We start from the raw sequence: 25,189 nt of genomic DNA on the forward strand, positions 1-25,189 counted from the left end.
ATTGTGGCCTCTGAGAAACTGATATCTGTTCATGTTTGTTTTGAAGATGTTTCAGAGGCTTTATCCCTGCTGTCATGTTTTTATTCAATGCAGATGCTGCAGGGCGTTATTATTTCATCTAATTTTACCGTAATTAAACACAAAGAAACATTTATCCACTTTTGTCTCTCAGGTACGCTGCCATGAGCCACCCGATGTCGGTGCACGCCTACTTCCTGTCGGACCAGTTCCAGGGCTACCTGGTGCTCCACGCGGCCACAAACCGAGCCTCCACCCAGATGGAGACGCTGGAGACCTGGGTGGCTCCCAGGGACCACTTCACCCTGGCCAGCCAGCCCCACAGCAGCAACCGGCTGCAGCACATCCAGGTCAGGATGCGTCCCCAGCTCAGCTTCACAGTGATTCATCCAGCCAGCTGCTTAGTGCGGAGTTGACCCCGTTGCTAGGTGTGGTTGACCCTGTTGCTAGGTGTGGTTGACCCCGTTGCTAGGTGTGGTTGACCCCGTTGCTAGGTGTGGTTGACCCCGTTGCCAGGTGTTCTTCTTCTTCTCGTTTAATGGCGGTTGGCAAACTTAATATAAAGTTTGGCCCAAATGTCCCTAAAAACCCCCAAACCCTCAAATGGTATCGTGAAAATGTTTTAAACCCAGAATCTGTCCTGGAAGTTTTTACTTCTTCAGTCTGAAATGAACCAACTGGTCTAGTCTAAGTCTTGGCTGTGATGCTGCAATGCTCTTTGTGCTTGTTACAACCTAATATTAATGATTTTCCAACAGTTTTCATAAAGTTGAGGTCAATTTTATTAGTAGCTTCTTTTCCCATTATATGGTCTCACAGAAGTTGAAATTACTGCATGAGCATCCAACAAAACCCACCATTTTAACTTTAGTTAATATTTAAAGTGCAAACCAAGCAGTCGGAGCAGAACCTGCTGCTGGCAGAGCTCTGTCCTTTTTACAGGCTCTCCACCATCTTTCCTGCTTGTCCTTCCCGCAGTCCAAGTGGCTGGACTGACCCCACGTGCGCTTCTCTGCGTTTTTATTTTATTTTTTCTTGGCAGCTGGGACTTCAGACACTCTTAGATTCACTCCTAACATTTTGTCACATTGTAAAACCTCTGAAGATGCTTTATGAACGTTTTCTTACTAAGTTAAAATTTGAGAAAAATCTAATAATTCCAGAAAGTTAAAGGATTTTTCTAAAATGACGCCACTGGCAGCCAGTTTTAATGTTGGGCCCGGTCTCCAGACTTAGCTTTCTGTTTTTGAGGCCTGGCCTGCTGGATTCAGAGTCTTCAATTATTGATCAGCATTGATCTGTTTAGATCAGGGGTGTCCAAACTTTTTGTCCCGAGGGACAAAACTGGCAAATTTTCTCTACTGGCAGACCACAAAATTCATTAAGTAAAAAATGCGAAAATTAGTTTATTGTGAAGTTTTATCTCCTCAATAATAAAACTTTTATAAAATCTGTATATCATTAAAGATCCAAAACATAAAAATTGCTTCAAACTGTTTTCTATTAAGAAAAAAACCAAACAATTTAACATTTTTTGTGTGTGATCGGTTGTTTTCTGTTTGTTGGCCAAACGGTTTTATCATTCTGGACTTGTGGTTAGGGGCCAAACAAAATCATTTCAAGGGCCACCGTTGGCCCCCAGGCCACGCTTTAGACACCCCAGGTCTAGAAAGAGTCTGTTCAGTTAAAACGAAGCGATCCAAACCCGGGTTGTGTTGTTGCAGGTCGGGTCGGACTGGGACCCGAAGGAGCGGCTCTTCAGGAACTGGGGCGGCCTGCTGGGGCCCGAAGACGAGCCGGTGGCGGTTCAGCGCTGGAGCCGCAGCCAGAGCAACCTGACCGCCACCGTGGTCTGGATCGACCCCACCAACGTCATCGCCGCCACCTACGACATCCTGGTGGACGCGTCGGCCGAGGTGACCCACTACCGGCCGCCGCTGACGGCGCCGCTGCGGCCCGGCGTCTGGACGCTCCGAGTGCTTCACCACTGGAACCTGCTGGGCCAGACCAGCTTCGTCGTCGCTCCGCTCGAGTTCCACCGGCAGCAGCCCATCCAGAAAGGTGAGCGGCGACACACTGTGCCGCTGTCAGATGACTAAATGTCTCCAGAGGTCATCAAAGGTCAACCAGCCAGTCCACAAAAATATGGAGTCATCCAACTGGGCTTCATTAAGATAAACAAGTTTCCAGAGGTCACCAGAGGTCACCAGAGGTCACAGATAAGTATTGTGCAGATAAGTTGCAGATAAATATTTTCAGCACAGTTGATTGAGACAAAATTTGTTTGATTTTGTGAAAAGTTGACCTTTGATGATCCCTGAAAACATTTATTAATATCTCTAAATTGAAAGTGGCACAAATGAAAACGTTTGACACCAATTTCATTTAGCTGGAGGAATGTGGCTGGTCCAACTTCACACAGGAAGTCACCTGACCCAAAAACGAAAATGTCTGAACGCTTCAGACGAGCCGATGCCGCTCAGACAAACTTCAAGGCTCAGCTGCCAGCAGCCGATGTATTTATATCTGTCCATCCCGGCTCTCTGCTCTCATTGTTTGACCTCAGCTGGCGGTCCAGAGATAACTGCAGGACCTTTTAAAGATCAGACAGACAGACAGACAGACAGACAGACAGACAGACGTTACTCAGGCTGGTCTGTTTTTAAGGAACAAGATTTAAAAAGCTTCTCTGGTCTCCAGCATCATGGTGACCAGCAGGTCAGGAAGCCGTGGAAAACCGGCCAAGAGGTGTGGGAGCTACATACACCTAAACATACAGCTTAAACTTGTTTTCTCAATCAATCAATCAATCAATCAATCAATCAATCAATCAAGTTTTTTGTGTCGCACATTTCAGCAACAAGGCAGTTCAAAGTGCTTTACATCATAAAAACATATAAATCGTACAGTCTGTAATTTCTCTAATGGAGAAACCATTAACAAACATTACATTTGATGAGGGCCAGAAACATGAATACGGATCAAATATGTTGATCAATATTCCATTGATTATTGATCAAAGCCAGCTCTAAACAGGTGGGCTGTAGCCTTGATTCAAAGGAAGGCAGTGTTTCTGCAGTTTTTCAGTTTTCTGTAAGTTTGTTCCAGATTTGTGGTGCCTAGAAGCTGAATGTCCTTCTTGTCCCCCCAGAGGACACGCTGCGGCTCCACGCCGGCCCCCCCAGGAACTCCTACATGGAGCAGAGCTTCCACGGTCTGAACCCGGTGCTGCGGCTGCCGGTGAGCCTCCGCGCCGTGGAGGAGGCCGAGGCCAACTCCGGCCTGACGGGGGCGCCGCTGCGCCGCTGGCTGGACGGGCTCCTGGAGGGCCACTGGGCCGCTGCGGACCTCTGCTCGCTGGGCCCCAGCGCCTGCCCCGTCATGCAGCGCTGTGCCCACACCAGGTGGAGCTCCGCCAGCCCTGACCCCAAATCCGAACTGAGCGCGCCCAGAGCGGACGGCCGGATCAGGTAGCAGCGGGACGGACGGAGGAAACATTTATTTATTTGAAGGTGGCAGGAACGGAGGAGGACCCGAACCCGTTCTGAGCCCAGTTCGGTTTGGGACAACACAGCCCAGTGAATGTCAGAACCAGAACTTCATACCTCTTGTTGTCGAGTTCACAAAAATTATTATTTATTAATTGTTTAGTCTAATTATGACATTTTTAATGTCTGAACTGAGACCAAAATCAGCTCTGACCTTTCCACAGGATTCCTGGGAATTTATTTCTAATATTTCCCAGAATATAAGTATGGAAAAAAACTGGGTTTCTGGGTGAGGAGCTCCCCCTGGTGGCACCGACATGTAAGTGACCCCACTGAGAACTTCTCTCAAAATAAACTACAGAATATAGCTACAGTCAGACACCGTAAAAAACTTCATAATTCATTTAAAAAGTTCTGTGAAACTTAAGAAAAGAGAAACTTGACTGAAGTTCATGATGTGAGGGTTTTGCAGCTTTCAGATAATTGAAGTTACTGTCATTTTTTAACATTTAGATGGAGAAATCCCTCTTTCCCCCCTGAAAAATCATGTTTTATTCAGAAACTTTTTCATGACTTTTTTTTAGATTTGCTTATTTGGATCCTAGATCAGAGTTGCTGCTTATCATTTATGTAAAAACAACAAAAACAAATTGTTCTGATGTTTCAGTTGTGTTTTATGCAGCTTTAAATCCAAAGTGTGGGACTTGAAGAAAGTTTTGAATTGAGTTAATTGCAGGATCTGTAATTAATTGTTCAATATTGTAGAACTCAAAGGTCAAATATATACTGTGCACTTTAGAGAATTGGGATCTGGGAATACCAATGTTCCCTTATTTTATTTTTTCCATACTTATCCTGATCTGGAAAATAGTGAGCTCCAGCTCCGTGTTTCACCCAGTAGAAATCCTGATCTAATAAACCGATAAGCTCCTCAGCAGCCGGAGACGTTTTCTCACAGCAGGAGGCACCAGCCGTCCTGCTGGAGCGTCTCCACATTATTTATTAAAACAAAGAACTGCTACCCTTTCACACAACAAGCAAAGAATGCTGCCATGATCGCCACCTGCTGGCCAGATGCTATTACTTCATCATATGTTGGAATTACAGGGATATTTCACGTCCAGAGCAATCATCTTAGATATTAAAGCCGATATTTTTTCACAGATTAAAAATCACGCCTCTGATGTTTCCTGATGGACATTCAACTAACTTGTTTAAAGTTTTCCTTCCTGGACTCCAGCTGCTCTGTTCTGTCAACGTCGGGTTTTCTTTGTGCCGTTTTAAAATCCTTCAGACTTGAAATGAGCTGTCCAAGAAGAAATTCATCTTCTTTAAAAACTCTGTCTGAGTCAAACATCTAAGAACTGCTGAACTAATTTATTCAAAAGTTTATACAACTAATTTTTCCTCTTTAGGAGGAAAATGTGTGCCTTTGTTTCTGAAGGCGGATGAAACGATTAAATGATGTCGACCACAGACTTCAGGACGCCATGATGTCTTTATTTATGGTCTGTTGTCCAAATGATGGGAGGGATTTAAATCTTGTCTTAGCAAGAAGGAAGACAAAAACTAATTTTAGATGTTAAATAATGGAAGGATTGAAGGTTTTGATGACAGTATGATAGACGTTTAAAAATCTGATGTTCTTTATATGTTTTGAATTTGAAAACCTTTAAAAGTTTAAATTTTGTGACGGATAAAAACAGTGATTTATTTATAAATTAGCTCTGTTATAATTTAATAATAAAACCCCAAAATTGAGCTTTTCAGAAAATAAGAAAAAGGCATTAAATCCTAACAGAGGATTTAAAAGTTATTTACATGTTCTGGATCGTATCTCCACTCCACTCGGTCTGGGCAGAAGAGAAAAGTGCTGATGTGAATCTTTTTCTTACACACTTTTTCCTTCCACTTAATTTTCCACCAGCCATTTTTATTTATTGTTTTTAGAAATCATGTCTTGTGGCTTCCCCTCCTTGTGGAGATTTCAGTTTGGTGAACATCGGTCATGTTTTCTCCATGACTGTAAAAAAAAACTGTTTCTGAAAAACAGAATTTGTTTTTTTTATTAACTGTGAAACAGAATCATCCAAATTTGATGAAAAACGGTACATCACTCTGTGATGTAAATCTGAGTTTCACCTTTTGAACCGAGTTGCTGAAGTAAATTAACCAATAAACTAAATCACCAAAAATAACATGTTTGTTGTTTTTGTTGGTTTTAAGTCAAATGAAAGAAACTTTGAGGACGTTGAATTATTTCTTTTTCTTATTAGAAGTTCAGTTTTCATTTTGATTTCCTCCAAAGTTGAAGCTGAAGTGAAAACTTTAAGAACAAATTCAGAGGGAAAGTAAACCGATGAGATAAACCCTGAAAACAGAAACCCAGATTTTCTGATTGTTTCAACAGAAAAAAGAATAAAATAAATAAATATCATTAGAGTTTAAATAAAAGCAGATCATTGGAAAAGGGGGTTTGAGATCTTTGTTTCTTTTTTCATTTAGGTAATGTATTTCTTTTTTATTTATGCATTAATTTTAATGTAATTTAAATGGAACTGGGACCAAACTGGTTTCCAGATGCCCAGTTAAAGATGTAGCAGCTCAGAGCGAAGCGTTTCTGTCTATGAATGAATCTGGATGGATGTTGATTTTATTACAGAGAAAGAAGTGAAACGATGTACAGACTTTAAATGTCCAGATTTCTGTTGTGATTATTGAATCGTGAAGCATTTCCCAGGATTGTTTTTCATTTTTCATCTTTTTTGTCGTTTCTCTCTGGGAGTCGTGCTGTGCCTTAGCTGTGCTCCTGTTTTAGAAAACTGAATAAAAAACACAACAAATCATGCTGATGTGTTTCACTGCCATCAACAACTCCAACATCTTTCTCTGTTGCTCACTTATTTTAAGGATGATTAACTTCAACTGTTTCCTGTTTTTATAATGTTTTTCATATTGTAGCTGCCCCTCTTGGTTTGGAGTTAAATTTAGCTAAAATTCAGTTCAGATCTGGATATGAGGTTTTCTTATAATGAGACAAAATCTGCTTTATTTTTACTTTATGGTTTTTATATTTACACAACAGACTGAAGTCTTGTGCACACAGAGACAAGTCTGATATATTTTTGTAAACAATTAAGAAAAAATGTGCGCTCTGGTCAGGATGCAGCGCCACAGAAACTGATGTAATAGGACCGGCGGGCCGATGGGTGGCGCTGTAACACAGCTAAAGAACGACCCAAAACCACCGAACTTTGATCCCGACACCGACAGATTAACTCCACAGGACAGAAAATCCCCTTCAAAGAAAATATGCAAAAGAAAACGATGAACACTTTCCTGGTTTCGTCAGTTAATGTGCAGCTAAATTTTTAATTATTTCCAGAAGGATCGTATTGGTATGAGGAAGAGCAGAAGGAAGAGCACTGCAGCACATTCTGCACATTATTAAAGCAGACACATTCTAGTTGTGTTCATGAGATCACAGAATCCAGTTTTCTAACTTAGTTTTAAAATGGCACAATGAAAAAGTTTGAATTACACGTCAGTATTTATTTTTTATCTGAAGGGTTTAATTTCCAGAGTTGTCTTCCTGTTTAGCATTAGAGCGGCGGTTTTCAAAGTGTGAGGCGCGCCTCCCCTGGGGGGCGCCAGAGCACTTTAGGGGAGGCGCGGTGCGAGGGAAAAAGTAAACCGGAAAAGCTATCTGCTTGCTGTCTGCTGATGTGAGAGAAACGTCTTTTACGCACACGATCAACTCTGTGGATTTAGGAAAAAGTTGGTACTGTGGGGTGCGCGTGTGGAGCGGAGATCAGTGGAAATGTTTCCCCCCTTAGAGGATGTTTTGGCCAGTGATGTTAGTAACGTTACTGACGTCGGACCACTTTTTTCCGTAACGAGTAATCTAACGCGTTGCTATTTCAAATCCAGTAGTCAGACTACAGTTACTTATCAAAATCATTTTGCGTTACTATCTTCTTTTGTTATTTAATCGTATTTCCTCTACTCGTCTTGTCGAGTGACCGACGTCTCTATGCGACAGAAATGTAAACAATGGAGGGAGATGCGCATTTTGTTGGAGGAAAAACTGGAACTATTTTGAGTTTCTGTCGCCAAGTCCGATTATTATAAGCGGCTTTGGGCTTCATTTTTTAAAGTCGTTTGAAAATTTAACGAGTTGCTGGTTGCGCCTTTTTGGGCTCGTTTTTGAACGTGAAGTTACTCATTCGGGCTTGGAAATAAGCAGAGACTCATAATAAATCCCAGAATTTGTCCGTCATTAAGGTAGTTTTAGTCCGTCTCTCCCTGTCCATCATTTCCCGGATGATCCGTCCCGCTGTGTTTTTGTTAATGTCAAGTTAAAGTTTTACCTCTCAATGACGTCGAGTTTCGCGTTGCGCTCCAGAAAACTGCAAACATCGAGACCAATATGAACAGCGCAATAAACGTGAAAATAGCCACGAATAAACGTGTCCGTAGTTGGCAATAGTTATAATGGCAACTTAACACCTTTATAATTATTAATATTAAGATAAGTGTCACAAATCTGTGCAGCCATCTGAGTTGTGGAGCTGCAGGAGGAGCTCTGTGCTGTGACACCAAACGCAGGGCCGTAACGCAGAATCTGGAGTCTGGGGGGAGGGGGGCTTTAAAATCCTTCTTAGAGTTTTCCAGACAACAGTGGACCACACAAATTACTCACGTTTTTTGTACTGTTTTTTATACAATCTCCTCTTCAGTTCAACCTTATCAGTGGAGACACATTGTTGATGTTACCATTATAAAATAAATTAAGATTAAATATTGGCAAAGATCAATGTGATTTTCACAGGAGGCGGAGCGTTGCTGTTAGCAGCTGCTGAAAGTAACTAAAAAGTTACTTTTAATATAACTAAGTTACTTTTTCAAGGAGTAATCAGTAGTCCGATTAAAGTTACTTTTTCAAGGTAACTATGCCATCACTGGTTTTGGCCAGAGCGGGGCTGAAGGTGGAGTTTTTACAACTGAACTGTGACATGGAGCTCATGTCACAGTTTGGGGGGGGGGCACCAGGCATTGTGCTCCTTGGAGGGGGGCTCACCCTTTCATACTTTGTAAACCCCTGCATTAGAGTATTAAAAATGTTTAATATGGAAACAGAGTCACGATATGCTCACAGTAACAAATCCTGAATCATTTTTTTTACAAATAGTTTTCAAGTTCTTAATATTTACCAGTCCAACATCTTTGCTCCTATCAAAACAAACACAGTTAACTGTTGTGTCTTTGACTTTTCAGTTTTTTGAAACAAAAATAAAACACTTACTTGGAGAGCATATTCTTTGCTGTGAAAAATGAAAGCAAGACTCCTGCAGGTTGGATACCACGATCTGAAATAACACAAAGTCATGTTGATAAGTATTTTGGAGCTGAAAGACAAAGAGGTACGATGCTGTCTATCCATTATTTGGACAGAGGGAACAAGTTTCAGCAGAATCAACCTGATAGAAAATGTTCCCCTCTGTGACTTTACTGTATGAAAAGCTAACACTTCCAAAATGTGAGACGTCGTTCATCATTTAAGGGAGACCCTGATGGATTCTGTCTCCCCCCAAGGTAGCTCAGAGCTTTGGGCCAACTCTGTGCAAGACTGCAGCAGAAAGATTTAATCTAAAATCTAGATTATAATCTTAAGGAAGTGTAAATTAAAATGATACCTGAGTGGAGTTGAATAAAGAAACCTGATGTTTGAACAAACTGAGTCTGGTGTGGAGAACCAAAGGTGTAGATATAATGTGCTTAAACAAACTTCGGTGTTGCAAATAGCTGATGCTGCCCGTCTCTGAAACAGGCAGGACTGGAACAGAGAACATTTATTGTTCTCTGTTCTCTGTAATTTATTGTTTAAAAGGAAGCAGCTCACTAAAAACCGAAAATGACTTTATCAACAATTAAGTTGTCAAACTAGTAATCTGACATTGACTCTGAAACTTCCTTCTTCTGCCCACAGACTGACACCAAGCAGCCTTTTGTCCAACTGGAAGATCCAGTTTTTCTCTTAACTCTGGTGTAGATAACACCATCACATTCCTCACAGTGGAGTTCTTACTGGAAGAGCTCAATGTTTTCAAAGATGACAAACACCACAAGCATTCAAGGAAGCGTCAGCCAAGTGATCTGAAACACCTGCTGGATCCCTGCTGTGCGCCGACACAGATGCTCTTTTGACGGTTCTGTGTTTCTTTCATTAAACTGATCAATGGCCGATAAATTAAAACTGATGCTGCTAACATGTTGCAACCAATCCTGGGCTTCACGGCGGTCGCTGTGTGTTGTGTCTCTTCTTAGCTAAACGTTTAATCAAACAACCAATCAGCACACTCAGTGGTCATTTCATGTCACCACATTATGAAATTAAGTTAACTAAAAACTTTTTAAAAAACTGAGTTCCTTTAAATTGGCTAAAAACCACCTGATGAGAGTTACATTTGATTAATAACTGGAACATTGATTAATATGGTCTGAACTGTAACATTACTTGTTTTTATGCCTCTGTAATGTTTCCTGTTGGTTCATTATGTTATTTTCATGTGAAGCACTGTGAAAGGCCTTGGTGCTAAAGTGTGATTAAATAAACTTGACTTACTGAATTATGATTACATATGAAAGTAAATCATCACAATAGAATATAACATAACTGGATAAGATTGGTTTATGTTGGTTTAATTCTTCAGTTAAAGAAAAGCTCAACCCAACCCATGTTGGCAAAGTTCCTGCATAACTTTGTAATTAATTATCAATCACAGTTCACCTCTGAGAAGCACCAGTCCTTAATTTTTACACTGCTTGACTGTACTGGCACTTGGCACAATATAGCACCTGTAATAAATAGAGAAATGATCTGTTTTTCACTATTTCATTAACATCCATCTGTATGTTTTATTAAGATCAGTTTTTCCACAAACTGGTGCTCATAAAAACACCCAGATAAGATGCCTGTTCACTTCCTGCTCCAAATCAGGTGAGTTGTTGATACGTCACTGAGCAGGTGACTCACTGTGGGTGTCATTAAAAAGTTGTATGTTGACTATTTAAGGAAGAGCAGATCAGCTGCAGGCAAGCGACAGTGATGGCCTTCAACGAGATGATCTGTGTGGCGGCTCTGCTGACGCTGCTGATCAACGGTAAGAAAACAAAGATTAGGAAAAGTGAACAGAAATGTCCTTTACTGCCAGGTGTAAAAGACTGAATAGTAAGGACAGATTTATCTAACCTTAAAAAATATAAGGTTAGATAAAAGGAAACATCGATTTTCAAACAACTAACTGAATTGATCGTCTGCACCTGTCTTCTGGAAAGTTTAAAGATTACAGTTTACAAATCAGAATGTAGTTTTGGTATTGTTCGTGTGTGGATCGAGTAAATTAAGAATGTTTCCAGACTCTTTCTGTTTTCTTGGTGTGTAAAACTCTGACATGTCTAAATGTCTAAATTGTTTGTGAATGTTTTATTCTAATCTAAAACAGAAATAGTAACTTTTCTTCTGACATCTGCAGCACCTGATACAGCAAGCTCTTTAAAAATGCTTTTAAACACTGTTAAGCTTTTTAGTTTCATGCATGAATAAGAGAGCAGAGGTTTTGTTCAGTCCAAAAGGTCGATGTAAGAGCTTAAACTAAGACATCCTAACAATACTAGTGGCATATTATTTTTCCAGACTCACTAGAGTGAATAACAGCTGTCAGTCCTGAGTACATAATGTTAATGTAATAATGTTTTACATATTAATTCTTTTTACCTTCATTTATCAGAATCAGATGCAGAAATGAACTGGTAGAACAGGAAACCACTGAGGTTTCAAAACAACTCATATGATAAGCGACAAGTTACAAATGAACACGACCAGCTTAAAAAACTGTTATTTTTTCATTACAGAAGACCTTTTTTTACTCCTCCAGGGGTCTTTTGTGGGCTCTAGTGTCCCTTTATATACACGCAGGCTGTCGCCGGGTCCGGGACTTTCAGTGATTGCTACTGTTGAGAAAAACTCAGTGATGTTTTTTACCTGTAAATTTAGGTAATGTCACAAATATTGACTTTGTTTCCAAACATGAACATGGCCAATTGATGGTGGTCAGAAAAACCACATTACAGTGGACAACAGGAGGCTTTCTGGTCCATTTCACCGTCTGTTACAAATGATCAGCCTGAAAGTTATTTCACTTTCTTGAGAAACTGTTTTTGGAAAATGTCAGAGTTTTACACACCAGGAAAACGGAAAGAGTCTGGAAACATTCTTAATTTACTCGATCCACACATGAACAATACCAAAACTACATTCTGATTTGTAAACTGTAATCTTGCATTTGAAGCTGCGTTGAGCGTAGTGGCTTCTTCCCAGCTGAGTGACCTTTAGTGAACTCAGAACTGTCAGCAGCTCCAGCCAGCATCTTCACTTGATCCTCAGGTTTGGTTTTCCACCCACAACAGAACAAACAGAACCTGTTTCCTTCCTGAAGCGTATGACTAGGCATTCCCAGTCGTCATACTGGGAATTCCAATATTTCAACTGAACACCATGATTAAATTACATGCAGGTAAACCCTATTAACTAGTTACGTGTGGAGGAAACTGGTTTCATAGGATTTTATTTAGGAGTGTTGTAGTTAATGAGGTTGAATGTAAATGCATTTCACAGCTGTCTAATATTAACAGTAAAAAACATTGAAAACTGTAGTTTTATGTACAGCTTTGCGTTGGGCCATCATGTAAAACGCTGAAGTTTATTGTTGCATCGTTACAAAACGTTTATCTATACACAGCTGGAGGTGATCAAAGGACAAGCAGGTTTCATTTCACACTTAAACCAACACAACCCAGGAACCTGAACTCTGCTGCTTCTGTTACAAAATCTTCTAAAAAAGTATTAATTATTATGAAGTATTTGTGTATTTGTGTATGAGCTGAGTACATCCTGTTTGCCACATCCCAGTGAGACTGCATCCCTAAACAGGAGCTCCTGTTTAGTACAGAACTGAAACAGAAAAACACATCAAAGAAATGTATTTTAAAGATTTATGAAAGTATGTATTTGTTCTCTTCATTTTTCAGAGTGTGACTCTCAGCTCTCCGGTAGGTCAAATCTTCTCTAAAACCTCACACATGAAATCAGTTTTCCTACAGTAACTATTGGGACAGACTTGCTGTGATTGGATGAAAATAGAGCAGAGTGAATGTTGAATTTGTATTTTTCTCAGTTTGTGGTCAACCTTCACCTTCACTCAACACCAGGATTGTTGGAGGAGCAGCAGCTCCTGCAGGCAGCTGGCCCTGGCAGGCCAGTCTGCACACCTCCAGCCACTTCTGTGGAGGATCTCTGATCAACAACCAGTGGGTGCTGACTGCAGCTCACTGCTTTGTCAGGTAGGCAACAAGACTAGAGGAAACACGTCCTCCCAGGGCCAGACACCCATCAGTCCATGAACTGATTCTGATCCATTCACGCTACACTTGTAAATATGTGAAGTTTAGATCTCGTCTTCATTCAGGCACAAAATGTTTAAACATCTAAACTGCCAAGACTAATTACCATGGGTATGATAATGTCTGGAATAATTTAATAAAACTCAGTTTAATGTTCTTTAAGTGTTGACATCTACACTGTAAGTACACTGTAGGTTTATCTTTCACAAACTCACACATTTAGATTCAAAATCTAAAACTCTTTATTTGACGTAAGAGTAGAAAACAGTAGACGCAACTAAATGTTTTACAGTGCGTACAAAGTTCACCAACAGGTGTTTCAAGTAAATGCTGGATTTTGATGTTATGAAGTTAAATGTTAATTAATTAGATGTTTTCATTTAATAGGCTTACGGGTCAGACGGTGACGGTGTATCTGGGTCGACAGAGTCAGGAGGGATCCAACCCAAACGAAGTCTCCCGGACAGCAGTACAGATCACTCCTCACCCCGACTATAATAATATAACTTCCAACAATGACATTGCTCTCCTGAAGCTCAATGTACCAGTCAGCTTCACCAGTTACATATCACCAGTCTGCCTGGCCGCTTCAGGCAGCATCTTCTCCAGCGGGGTTAACTCCTGGGTCACTGGCTGGGGAAACATTGGGACTGACGGTGGGTTGTAAACCAACAATATACAGAGAAGTGAAGAGATAAACCAAGTTTTACCACTTATAGAATAATTATAATGTGTCTCCTCAGTCTCTCTTCCATCTCCTCAAAACTTGATGGAGGTGGAGGTGCCGGTTGTGGGAAACTCACAGTGCAAGTCGAGCTACGGGGAGAGCGCCATTACTGACAACATGATATGTGCCGGGTTACTAGAGGGAGGGAAGGACTCCTGTCAGGTGATCATCTGTTTACCTCAGTTTGTTACTGTCTGCAGACAGTAGTTCTCTTCTCATCTGGAAAAATGTTCTGATCTTCCAGGGGGATTCAGGAGGTCCGATGGTGAGCAAGCAGGGGAACCGCTGGATTCAATCAGGAGTTGTAAGTTTTGGAAATGGATGTGCTAAGCCAAATTTCCCAGGAGTCTACACCAGAGTATCCCAGTATGAGGGCTGGATCAACAGCTTTATCAACACCAACCAGCCGGGCTTCATCACCTTCCAGTCCAGCGTTTCCAGTACAACCTCGAACCCTACAACGCATCCACCCAGTACGACCTCGAACCCTACAACTCATCCACCCAGTACAACCTCGAACCCTACAACGCATCCACCCAGTACGACCTCGAACCCTACAACGCATCCACCCAGCACAACCTCGAACCCTACAACTCATCCACCCAGTACAACCTCGAACCCTACAACTCATCCACCCAGTACAACCTCGAACCCTACAACGCATCCACCCAGCACAACCTCGAACCCTACAACTCATCCACCCAGCACAACCTCGAACCCTACAACTCATCCACCCAGTACAACCTCGAACCCTACAACGCATCCACCCAGCACAACCTCGAACCCTACAACGCATCCACCCAGTACGACCTCGAACCCTACAACTCATCCACCCAGTACAACAACAACTAAACCTCAGCGTGAGTCTCTTGATTTCATTGATTTTGTGATGTGATTCTGTGAAAGGGATGACAAGATGTATCAGTTCTTTGCTAATCGCACCAAAAAATGTTTGCTAACAGAAGTCTCCTTTCTGTAGCCTGTCATAGAGGGTCTTTGTTAAAGTCAAGTTAATGTATTTGCTCTGAATGACGTCGAGTTTCGCGTTGCGCTCCATAAAACTGCAAACATGGAGACCAATATGAACAGCATAATAAACGTGGAATCAGCCACCAATGAACGTGTCTTTAAAGTTGTGCAACTAAATGCCATTATGATCTTTAATATTAAGATAAGTGTCACAAATCTGTGCAGCCATCTGAGCTGTGGAGCCGCAGGAGGAGCGCTGTGAACTGGGCTCCGACAGTAAACAGAACCTGGAGGCCGGGTCAGGGAGGGGGAACTCTAAAACCCTTCTTAGAGTTTTCCAGACAACAGAAACACACAAAAACATGTAAAAATTACTAAAGTTTGTTGTAACCATTAAACAATCTCCCCTTCAGTCCAACCTGTTGATGTTACCACTATAAAATAACTTGCAATGAAGTTTTGGCAAAGATCAATGTAATTTTCACAGGAGGCGGAACATTACTGTCAGCAGCTGCTGAAAGTAACTAGAAAAGTTACTTTTAATGTAACTTAGTTAGTTTTTCAAGGAGTAACCAGTAATCAGATTAAAGTTACTTTTACAAAGTAACTATGCCATCACTGGATGCCGACACATTTCAATTGTATTTTTTTATTATTCCTTGTTTTCAAGTCTTTGTGGGTTTAATTTGCTTTTCACTGACGATGTTTTCCTCTCACATAATTACCCAGTAATATTTTACATTTCCAGTCGATTTAACATCGTTTAAATTGACAGAACATCAAATGCTTTTGAACCCTAATTATGAAATATTAATCAATAATCTGATTAATCAATCAATCAATCAATCAAACTTTATTTGTATAGCACATTTCAGCAGCAAGGCATTTCAAAGTGCTTTACATCAAATCAAACACAAAAATACAATGCAACATAGAATCAACAATATCTGATTAATATAATGTTGACTGTGTGTTCTATGAGTTTGTATTTTTGTTTTTATGATGTAAAGCACTTTGAAATACCTTGTTGCTGAAAGATGCTATAGAAATAAAATTTGATTAATTGATTTTTTATTACAAAAACATGGTGAACCGCCTCGGCGCCCCGACCACCGACCTTAGCAAGGTTTTTGGGGGAAACTCTGCATCGGCCAGTAAGAGCAGCAGAAAGACCCCAGACAGCTCTGAGTGTTATTTATCAGAAATGTTCCTCACTTGCAGACTTCAGGTGAAGTTCTGAAAGTCCGGATCACATCTGTGCCAATGAAGCATCACAAATGGTTTTGTGAGAGATGTTTCATTCTGTCTACCTGTGTTTTCCTCCTCCAGGTGTGGTCTGTGGTCAGGCCCCACTGGCTTCTAGGATTTCGGGTGGAGTGTCTGTGGCGTTGGCCGGTGCGTGGCCGTGGATGGCCAGCTTACAGAAGAACGGCCAGCACGTGTGTGGAGGGACGCTGGTGTCTGAGAGAGACGTGCTGACCAACGCCAACTGCTTCTCAGGGTACGCTGAAGCTGAGCATGATGGGAGAAGAAAAATGCCAACGTTATAGAGACCAACTTAACTACTGGTGAGGTAATTATCTGTTCAGCTCTAATTCAGTCCATCCTCTCTCCCTCAGCTCCCCTAACGCCTCTGAGTGGACGGTCGTGTTGGGTCGGCTATATCAGAACGACGTGAACCAGTTTGAGGTGTCGTTGGATGTGGTCAATATCAGCGTGAGCAACCTGACAGGAACCAACATCGCAGTGCTGACGCTGTCGTCCCCACCCACCCTGAACGGATACATTTGGCCGATCTGCCTGGACAACGGAAGAACATTCCCACCGGGAGCCGAATGCTGGGCCGCCGGCTGGAGCTCTGGAGCAGGAGGAGGTGATGCTGGACTCATCATAAGAACCAATACGAATCAAACCTCTTTACCAGAAATTACAGCTTCCTTATTTTCTCCAACTTTAGTGAAGGAACCTCTGCAGCAGTTCCAGACAACAGTGCTAAACTGTGGGGATGCATCAGCAGCAGACACCATTTGCACAGAAGACTTTACTCTGGGACAGGTACACCGGTGGTCTATGTTGAATTCTGAATTTTGTTTTCCAGCATTATAAAACCTAATTTAAGCTGCTAAAAATGTTGTACCCAGTTTGATTTCAATAGAAAAACAGGAGATCAATCATATTCTATTTTCAGGTGCATCTCCATGAATTAGAATATTATCAAAAACATCAAATTATAAAGAATGAAAGACATTCTAAGCAGTCATTTTCTTAGAATATCAGTATTTGTTCTGTGTGCTATATGCAGAAATTATATTTTTATTTAATGAACAAGGCAAAAATGTATCCTGATAAAGAATAACCCTAGCCCCACATTCTAACCAGTGAATGTAAATAAGAAATCACTTAGCTACAAAATAAATTAAAAGTTTTATGCATGTTTTTGCTGTATGTGATCTACTGTAAACAGGATCTACTATAAACTCTGACAAACTCCCATAAACTGAATTAAGCAGCTTTAGTCTGAAAACATTTCCCTTGTATTTAGTTTTGACATGGAGAGCTCCTTATGATCTCTTGGTACGATCTTGATAACTGAAAACTGGACTCTAACCATCAGCTGCTGGAGGTGTGAATGTGGGGAAACTAGAGGGGCTTTTGTTAAAATGTTTTTTCTGTCAGTCATAATCGTTGGTTGAGTCAGAATATTTGGTGGATGATTCGTCTTCCCTCTGTTTCAGGGCGACTCTGGTGGTCCGCTCATGTGTAAGCAGGACGGCTCCTGGTTCCAGGCGGCGGTGCTTTCATTGGAGAATACCTCCAACAGAAGGAAACGAGCCAGCATGAAGACCTTTGAAAAACTGAGCTATTTTCAGTCCTTCCTGACCAAGACACTGGGACCACTCTTGTCTCCAGCAACTGTCATCACCACCATCATCACAAATACCACAACCCCGATCGCCACAACAAACGGTTTTTTGTGGAGTGGAGTGACAATGCCTCACTCCTCCTCCATCCTCTTAGGCCATCTTCTCCTCTTAGCTTTATGCCTCCAAGTCTTCGGATAAGCAGCATTTACACTCTGATTTACAAGATATGAAACGGAGAAACAGTTTGGCAGCGACTTTCAAACTCAAAACGTTTTTTTTTTTCATCCACAGAAGAAACAAAAAACATAAAGCAAAAATAGTTTAAAGGCTAAACCTTACATGGTTGTAAAATCAACCTTGAAAAATCTAAATAAATGCATCAGATCTAAAAAGATTAACCAACAGAAATGTAAAAACGCTACGTCTAATCTTCTCCAGTTTTCTTGAAGTGTGATTTATCTGATTACTGTTACAGATTGTAAATCTGACTTGTTTCTCTTCCTTTATTAAAACAAATCAGTTCATTCATTTTCTAAAATCATGCTCACTTCTATGATGCTGATTAAAATATTTTGATTTTGAGGTTTAATTATAAACATATCTATATATCAATTATAATTTTGGTGTCTTAAAAAATTTGCGGATAGGAAATCTATGCACAAAACTAGCGTTGCTTCGTATTTGTGATGTGACCATGTGTACTATCCAATCCTTGATTAAACTTGAATAAAATAAATATATAAAAGTAATAAATTAAACTCATTTTTACTCTGGTTTATTCTGTTTACAGATGTGTGTCCCTGTTATCTGTTTATCATGTTTAATAGTAAAGCCTTTAAAGAAATTATACATTAAATACTTCTGTTTGTAAATATTCTTCACCCATATTATATTTTGTAATTTGTCCTAGATACCAATAACTAAGTTAAAGTTTCTTATAAGCTAAGCCAAAGCTGGTATCTACATCAAAAGTGGAAAAATAATAACAAAAATAAGAATTTGCTAGATTTTGACCCTTTAAACAGTCATAATTTAAAAATGGTTCTTACTGCTGAGGTCATAATTTAATCCCACTGAGTTTAAATGCAGTTTATTGTAAATTTACAACGAATACAGTCTCAAGAAACATGACAAAAAACAAACAACACATTTTTATCTTCATTTTAGAAAATAAAATCAAGGTGTGGAGAAGGATTCAAGCAGAATACCTTTTTGTTACATCAAAATGTGAAGAGTTTCTGCCAAGGAGTTTAACAACCGAAAGATAACAAACTTGACATTTTGGCTACATAAGGGACTGTAGAAATCAGTTTGGTGACTGATACTTATTTTAACTTTTAAAAAGGGGGAAAACATTCATACATTTGTTTAATGGGACCATTTTTAAAAATTGTGTTTTTTTTAATATAAGATACTCTGTTTTGCAATACTTTTTCTGTTTTAATGTAAACTGAGACATCAATCGCCCCAGAATTTTCCAGGATCGCCCCACGATGGTTTCTGGCAGTTCCAGCCGTTGCTATCGGTCGGAAAAGTGAATTCGCACTTCAAAGAGTCATTAACAGTTCAATTTAATGGTGTCCGAAAATATATTTTTACTAGAAATAAATGTGCAAATGTATTTTTACAACAAAGGCGGAACCTAAAAACACTTGAAGGTTTCAGAAACCGTTCCTAGTTTCTGAAATGGGACCGCCGCCATCTTTGGTCGGCTAACGTTAGCTATTTATTAGCGTTTCACGTCAAAGAATTAAGTATTCACGTTTAAATTATTCAAAAAATTCAATTAAGAACTTTAAATGGAAAACTAAAGAAACACCAGTTTAAACTTTTACCTCTCATTTTCCTTGTCCAGAGTTTGAGACGAAATACAGACGATAATTATTGAGATCTTGCCTAATGGGAACTACTTTTTCTTCCGCCTGGTAAATGCGTAAAGCCTGTGTGGTGCGGCTGCTGCCGTTCAGCCACTCAGAAGCGATGGCTGACAGAAATCAGGCATAGAGCTATTTCAGCTTTCATTTAACAGTAATTATTAATCAAACAATGATTTTGTTAAACAACTGAAACGGTTGAAGCTGAAGTTGGCGATGAAAGACACTTAAACTACTATTTTCACTCTAGATGGAAACCTGAAAAGTATTTAGAATCTTGTATATTTATTTCACTTTATTAATGAAATTTTAACTTATTTTATCTTTGTTTTGTTTTTTCTAAGCCAGTTATTTTTTTAGAGGGCAAATACTTTCTCGTGTATGGTCAAGTTGGTTTGAATGCATTTTTCCCCTTGAAAAATGAAAGCTGACTTAATGTTTAATTGGGTTATTATTGTCTGATAATCATAAACATTTAAGTTTGATCAAAACACAAGAAATACATTCTCTTTTACAGCATTGTACATTGTATTTAAACGATGATAGACATCTGAACAGAGGAAAAATACAAACTTCAACCTTGACATTTATAAACTCGTTCCAACAGGCTGGACGCTAAACGTACTCCGCTGTGAAGCCCTGGTTGTCCACCAGGTGGTGCTATGAGGCGCCCTTTCCTTTTTAAATGAAAATGTTGGGAACAGAGAGCCTGAATTTTCTTCAAAACATACAAGCCCAACCACAATAGCAGGTTTTGTTATTTTCTGAATTTAGTTGTACATAAAATTTAACTAATTTCTTTAAATTAATTTTTCTTATGTAAATATTATTGAATTGTTGATGCGATTTTAGTCAGACACAATTTCTTTTCCCACTTTTTCTAGAGTTTCTAGTAGTTTGAGTTCACTTTAAAATGGAAGACATTTCTGTAACTGAAACTGGAAGGAAGGTTGTGGGTAAGACTAAAAAATGTAGAAAATAGTACAAACACACAATGAAAAAGAGGACAAAAATGCAAAGGAAGGATGAACACAAGGAAGATGGTGGGAGTAAAAGAAGAAAAAAGTGAAACAAGGACCAAAGGAATTAGGAAAAAAACAGGTTTACATTTATGGTTCATATTTTATCCATTGCAAACTTGGATATAAACAGTATAATTATCATTAAACATAAAAATATATTGCTTTACCCACATACTTCCATTTTGCTCCTGTGTTGAATGCAGGAGCAAAATGGAAATCTTTCAGATCAGGAGATAAGAGATTCACAAAGATATGTTATATGCAATGTTTTTTCCTGTTTTCTGTCACTAAGCAACCACATTCACTTTATGCAAAAATTTTAATTTAAGCTGCGACTCATTTTTCATGTAGTTTCACCAAACTAAAAAACATCCATAAAACTAAGTAAACCCCCATAACCTTTGTTCAGCTGTAATGCGTCTCTTTAGGTTTTGTTTTGCAGATTTTTACTTTGAGAACTTGATGAAATTAATAGCAGGTCTGCAGAGAAACAACTCCTGCTGTCAGACATGTGACAGAAATCTGCAACAGGAACCAGAAGAAAACCAGGAATCAGTTTCTGGAGTCATAAAAAGATGCAACAGACACACTGACTGATGTAATTAATACAGAAAAGGATCGTGAATTTTCACAGCTTTGAAGTTTTAGATTTGCATAAAAGTTGCAAAATTTGCAATAAATTTTGAGTGTAACCAACCCTGCAGCTCCTCCAGAGATACCACCATGGCTGCTATTCTGATTAATGCCAAGTGGACTTCTTCACTACAATAAGGAAAAATGAAAGGAGTCCTCAGACGTTGCTGCTTTGAGCTACCATTTAAACAGGTCAGGAGTTCTTGACATTAAAATGAGCCTCAGAAGCCACCAGTCATTTAAAATCAAACTTTATTGATTGCTGGGATCTCACAAAGACAATGAAATGAGAACAGAAAAGAGATCAAACACATAAATAAGAAAAGAAATGTCTAACAAGACAGGACAGTCTTAAACAGAGAGCCCCCATAACTTCACATCTCTGTGGTTTTAAAAGCATCAGATCCGTTTTCATCCAGCAGATACAGCAGAACCTCCGTCTCCAGGCAGCTTCTCTCCTGATTAGCTCAGCTTTAAATCCAGTTAGTTTTCAGCACTGTGTTCAAATATAAAGCAACAAAGCACAAACATAGAAACGTTCATATCCTGCTATTTTATCCTAACTAAGCCCCCCTGAAAGAATTACTGTGAATAACCAGGTTAAAATATGCAGCAATGCGTGAACTGTTCAGTAGTCTCTGTCTAATCCGAGGGAATGGCTTAAAGCGGCGGTTTTCAAAGTGTGAGGCGCCTCCCCTGGGGGGCGCCAGAGCACTTTAGGGGAGGCGCGGTGCGAGGGAAAAAATAAACCGGAAAAGCTATCTGCTTGCTGTCTACTGATGTGAGAGAAACGTCTTTTACGCACACGATCAACTCTGTGGATTTAGGAAAAAGTTGGTACTGTGGGGTGCGCGTGTGGAGCGGGGATCAGTGGAAATGTTTCCCACCTTAGAGGATGTTTTGGCCAGTGATGTCAGTAACGTTACTGACGTCGGACCACTTTTTTCAGTAACCAGTAATATAACGCGTTGCTATTTCAAATCCAGTAGTCAGACTACAGTTACTTATCAAAATCATTTTTGCGTTACTATCTTCTTTTGTTATTGAATCGTATTTCCTCTACTCGTCTTGTCGAGTGACCGACGTCTCTATGCGACAGAAATGTAAACAATGGAGGGAGATGCGCATTTTGTTGGAGGAAAAACTGGAACTATTTTGAGTTTCTGTCGCCAAGTCCGATTATTATAAGCGGCTTTGGGCTTCATTTTTTTTAAGTCGTTTGAAAATTTAACGAGTTGCTGGTTGCGCCTTTTTGGGCTCGTTTTTGAAGGTGAAGTTGCTCATTTGGGCTTGGAAATAAGCAGAGACTCATAATAAATCCCAGAATTTGTCCGTCATTATGGTAGTTTTAGTCCGTCTCTCCCTGTCCATCATTTCCCGGATGATCCGTCCCGCTGTGTTTTTGTTAATGTCAAGTTAAAGTTTTACCTCTCAATGACGTCGAGCTTCGCGTTGCGCTCCAGAAAACTGCAAACATCGAGACCAATATGAACAGCGCAATAAACGTGAAAATAGCCACGAATAAACGTGTCCGTAGTTGGCAATAGTTATAATGGCAACTTAACACCTTTATAATTATTAATATTAAGATAAGTGTCACAAATCTGTGCAGCCATCTGAGTTGTGGAGCTGCAGGAGGAGCTCTGCGCTGCGACACCAAACGCAGGGCCGTAACGCAGAATCTGGAGTCTGGGGGGATTTAGGGGGGGGGCTTTAAAATCCTTCTTAGAGTTTTCCAGACAACAGTGGACCACACAAATTACTCACGTTTTTTGTACTGTTTTTTATACAATCTCCTCTTCAGTTCAACCTTATCAGTGGAGACACATTGTTGATGTTACCATTATAAAATAAATTACAATTAAATATTGGCAAAGATCAATGTGATTTTCACAGGAGGCGGAGCGTTGCTGTTAGCAGCTGCTGAAAGTAACTAAAAAGTTACTTTTAATATAACTAAGTTACTTTTTCAAGGAGTAATCAGTAGTCCGATTAAAGTTACTTTTTCAAGGTAACTATGCCATCACTGGTTTTGGCCAGAGCGGGGCTGAAGGTGGAGTTTTTACAACTGAACTGTGACATGGAGCTCATGTCACAGTTTGGGGGGGGGGCACCAGGCATTGTGCTCCTTGGAGGGGGGCTCACCCTTTCATACTTTGTAAACCCCTGCATTAGAGTATTAAAAATGTTTAATATGGAAACAGAGTCACGATATGCTCACAGTAACAAATCCTGAATCATTTTTTTTACAAATAGTTTTCAAGTTCTTAATATTTACCAGTCCAACATCTTTGCTCCTATCAAAACAAACACAGTTAACTGTTGTGTCTTTGACTTTTCAGTTTTTTGAAACAAAAATAAAACACTTACTTGGAGAGCATATTCTTTGCTGTGAAAAATGAAAGCAAGACTCCTGCAGGTTGGATACCACGATCTGAAATAACACAAAGTCATGTTGATAAGTATTTTGGAGCTGAAAGACAAAGAGGTACGATGCTGTCTATCCATTATTTGGACAGAGGGAACAAGTTTCAGCAGAATCAACCTGATAGAAAATGTTCCCCTCTGTGACTTTACTGTATGAAAAGCTAACACTTCCAAAATGTGAGATGTCGTTCATCATTTAAGGGAGACCCTGATGGATTCTGTCTCCCCCCAAGGTAGCTCAGAGCTTTGGGCCAACTCTGTGCAAGACTGCAGCAGAAAGATTTAATCTAAAATCTAGATTATAATCTTAAGGAAGTGTAAATTAAAATGATACTTGAGTGGAGTTGAATAAAGAAACCTGATGTTTGAACAAACTGAGTCTGGTGTGGAGAACCAAAGGTGTAGATATAATGTGCTTAAACAAACTTCGGTGTTGCAAATAGCTGATGCTGCCCGTCTCTGAAACAGGCAGGACTGGAACAGAGAACATTTATTGTTCTCTGTAATTTATTGTTTAAAAGGAAGCAGCTCACTAAAAACCGAAAATGACTTTATCAACAATTAAGTTGTCAAACTAGTAATCTGACATTGACTCTGAAACTTCCTTCTTCTGCCCACAGACTGACACCAAGCAGCCTTTTGTCCAACTGGAAGATCCAGTTTTTCTCTTAACTCTGGTGTAGATAACACCATCACATTCCTCACAGTGGAGTTCTTACTGGAAGAGCTCAATGTTTTCAAAGATGACAAACACCACAAGCATTCAAGGAAGCATCAGCCAAGTGATCTGAAACACCTGCTGGATCCCTGCTGTGCGCCGACACAGATGCTCTTTTGACGGTTCTGTGTTTCTTTCATTAAACTGATCAATGGCCGATAAATTAAAACTGATGCTGCTAACATGTTGCAACCAATCCTGGGCTTCACGGCGGTCGCTGTGTGTTGTGTCTCTTCTTAGCTAAACGTTTAATCAAACAACCAATCAGCACACTCAGTGGTCATTTCATGTCACCACATTATGAAATTAAGTTAACTAAAAACTTTTTAAAAAACTGAGTTCCTTTAAATCGGCTAAAAACCACCTGATGAGAGTTACCTTTGATTAATAACTGGAACATTGATTAATATGGTCTGAACTGTAACATTACTTGTTTTTATGCCTCTGTAATGTTTCCTGTTGGTTCATTATGTTATTTTCATGTGAAGCACTGTGAAAGGCCTTGGTGCTAAAGTGTGATTAAATAAACTTGACTTACTGAATTATGATTACATATGAAAGTAAATCATCACAATAGAATATAACATAACTGGATAAGATTGGTTTATGTTGGTTTAATTCTTCAGTTAAAGAAAAGCTCAACCCAACCCATGTTGGCAAAGTTCCTGCATAACTTTGTAATTAATTATCAATCACAGTTCACCTCTGAGAAGCACCAGTCCTTAATTTTTACACTGCTTGACTGTACTGGCACTTGGCACAATATAGCACCTGTAATAAATAGAGAAATGATCTGTTTTTCACTATTTCATTAACATCCATCTGTATGTTTTATTAAGATCAGTTTTTCCACAAACTGGTGCTCATAAAAACACCCAGATAAGATGCCTGTTCACTTCCTGCTCCAAATCAGGTGAGTTGTTGGTACGTCACTGAGCAGGTGACTCACTGTGGGTGTCTTTTAAAAGTTGTTTGTTGACTATTTAA

At 39.8% G+C, this 25,189-nt stretch overlaps 2 protein-coding genes and 1 long non-coding RNA gene across 5 annotated transcripts in view; 2 read left to right on the forward strand and 1 right to left on the reverse strand.

The window, feature by feature from the left end:
• LOC122821839 (xylosyltransferase 1-like) overlaps positions 1 to 6,352 on the forward strand; it is a 23,757-nt gene extending 17,405 nt beyond the window's left edge. Inside the window, exons 9-11 of the mRNA XM_044100088.1 lie at positions 173 to 368; positions 1,743 to 2,079; positions 3,170 to 6,352. Of these exons, the coding sequence (XP_043956023.1) occupies positions 173 to 368; positions 1,743 to 2,079; positions 3,170 to 3,492 (856 nt within the window). The 3' untranslated portion in view covers positions 3,493 to 6,352. The remainder of the gene's footprint in view (positions 1 to 172; positions 369 to 1,742; positions 2,080 to 3,169) is intronic.
• The window catches only part of LOC122821843, a 25,663-nt gene extending 6,166 nt beyond the window's left edge, over positions 1 to 19,497 (reverse strand). Inside the window, exons 1-3 of one of the 2 annotated variants that reach the window (XR_006369077.1) lie at positions 19,364 to 19,497; positions 15,975 to 16,176; positions 2,383 to 2,611 (exon numbers count right to left, since the gene is read on the reverse strand). This is a non-coding gene — a long non-coding RNA (uncharacterized LOC122821843). Of the gene's footprint in view, positions 1 to 2,382; positions 2,612 to 15,974; positions 16,177 to 19,363 lie in introns of those variants that run through there. The other variant, XR_006369076.1, reaches the window with a different exon arrangement.
• Positions 10,581 to 18,290, forward strand: LOC122821840 (transmembrane protease serine 9-like). 2 transcript variants are annotated; one of them, XM_044100089.1, is made up of 10 exons: positions 10,581 to 10,669; positions 12,597 to 12,617; positions 12,743 to 12,908; positions 13,356 to 13,624; positions 13,712 to 13,857; positions 13,940 to 14,555; positions 15,994 to 16,165; positions 16,284 to 16,537; positions 16,622 to 16,719; positions 17,400 to 18,290. In XM_044100089.1, the coding sequence occupies exons 1-10, from the start codon at positions 10,615 to 10,617 to the stop codon at positions 17,724 to 17,726; spliced, it is 2,124 nt and encodes a 707-aa protein (XP_043956024.1). In that variant the 5' UTR covers positions 10,581 to 10,614; the 3' UTR covers positions 17,727 to 18,290. The 2 variants fall into 2 exon arrangements, with proteins under 2 accessions (XP_043956024.1, XP_043956025.1); XM_044100090.1 differs by lacking the exon at positions 10,581 to 10,669 and adding an exon at positions 12,022 to 12,082.
• Positions 19,498 to 25,189: the final 5,692 nt, after the last annotated feature.

Source organism: Gambusia affinis, linkage group LG19 (assembly GCF_019740435.1).
Source record: "Gambusia affinis linkage group LG19, SWU_Gaff_1.0, whole genome shotgun sequence".
In the NCBI taxonomy this organism is placed as follows: Eukaryota; Metazoa; Chordata; class Actinopteri; order Cyprinodontiformes; family Poeciliidae; genus Gambusia; species Gambusia affinis.

Excerpts from the sequence above, each read along its gene's own strand:
- LOC122821840 (XM_044100089.1), top strand. The coding sequence starts at position 10,615 with ATGGCCTTCAACGAGATGATCTGTGTGGCGGCTCTGCTGACGCTGCTG. Across the intron at positions 13,625-13,711 it reads GGGAAACATTGGGACTGACG|TCTCTCTTCCATCTCCTCAA; the intron begins GTGGGTTGTAAA and ends GTGTCTCCTCAG. Across the intron at positions 16,538-16,621 it reads GAGCTCTGGAGCAGGAGGAG|TGAAGGAACCTCTGCAGCAG; the intron begins GTGATGCTGGAC and ends CTCCAACTTTAG.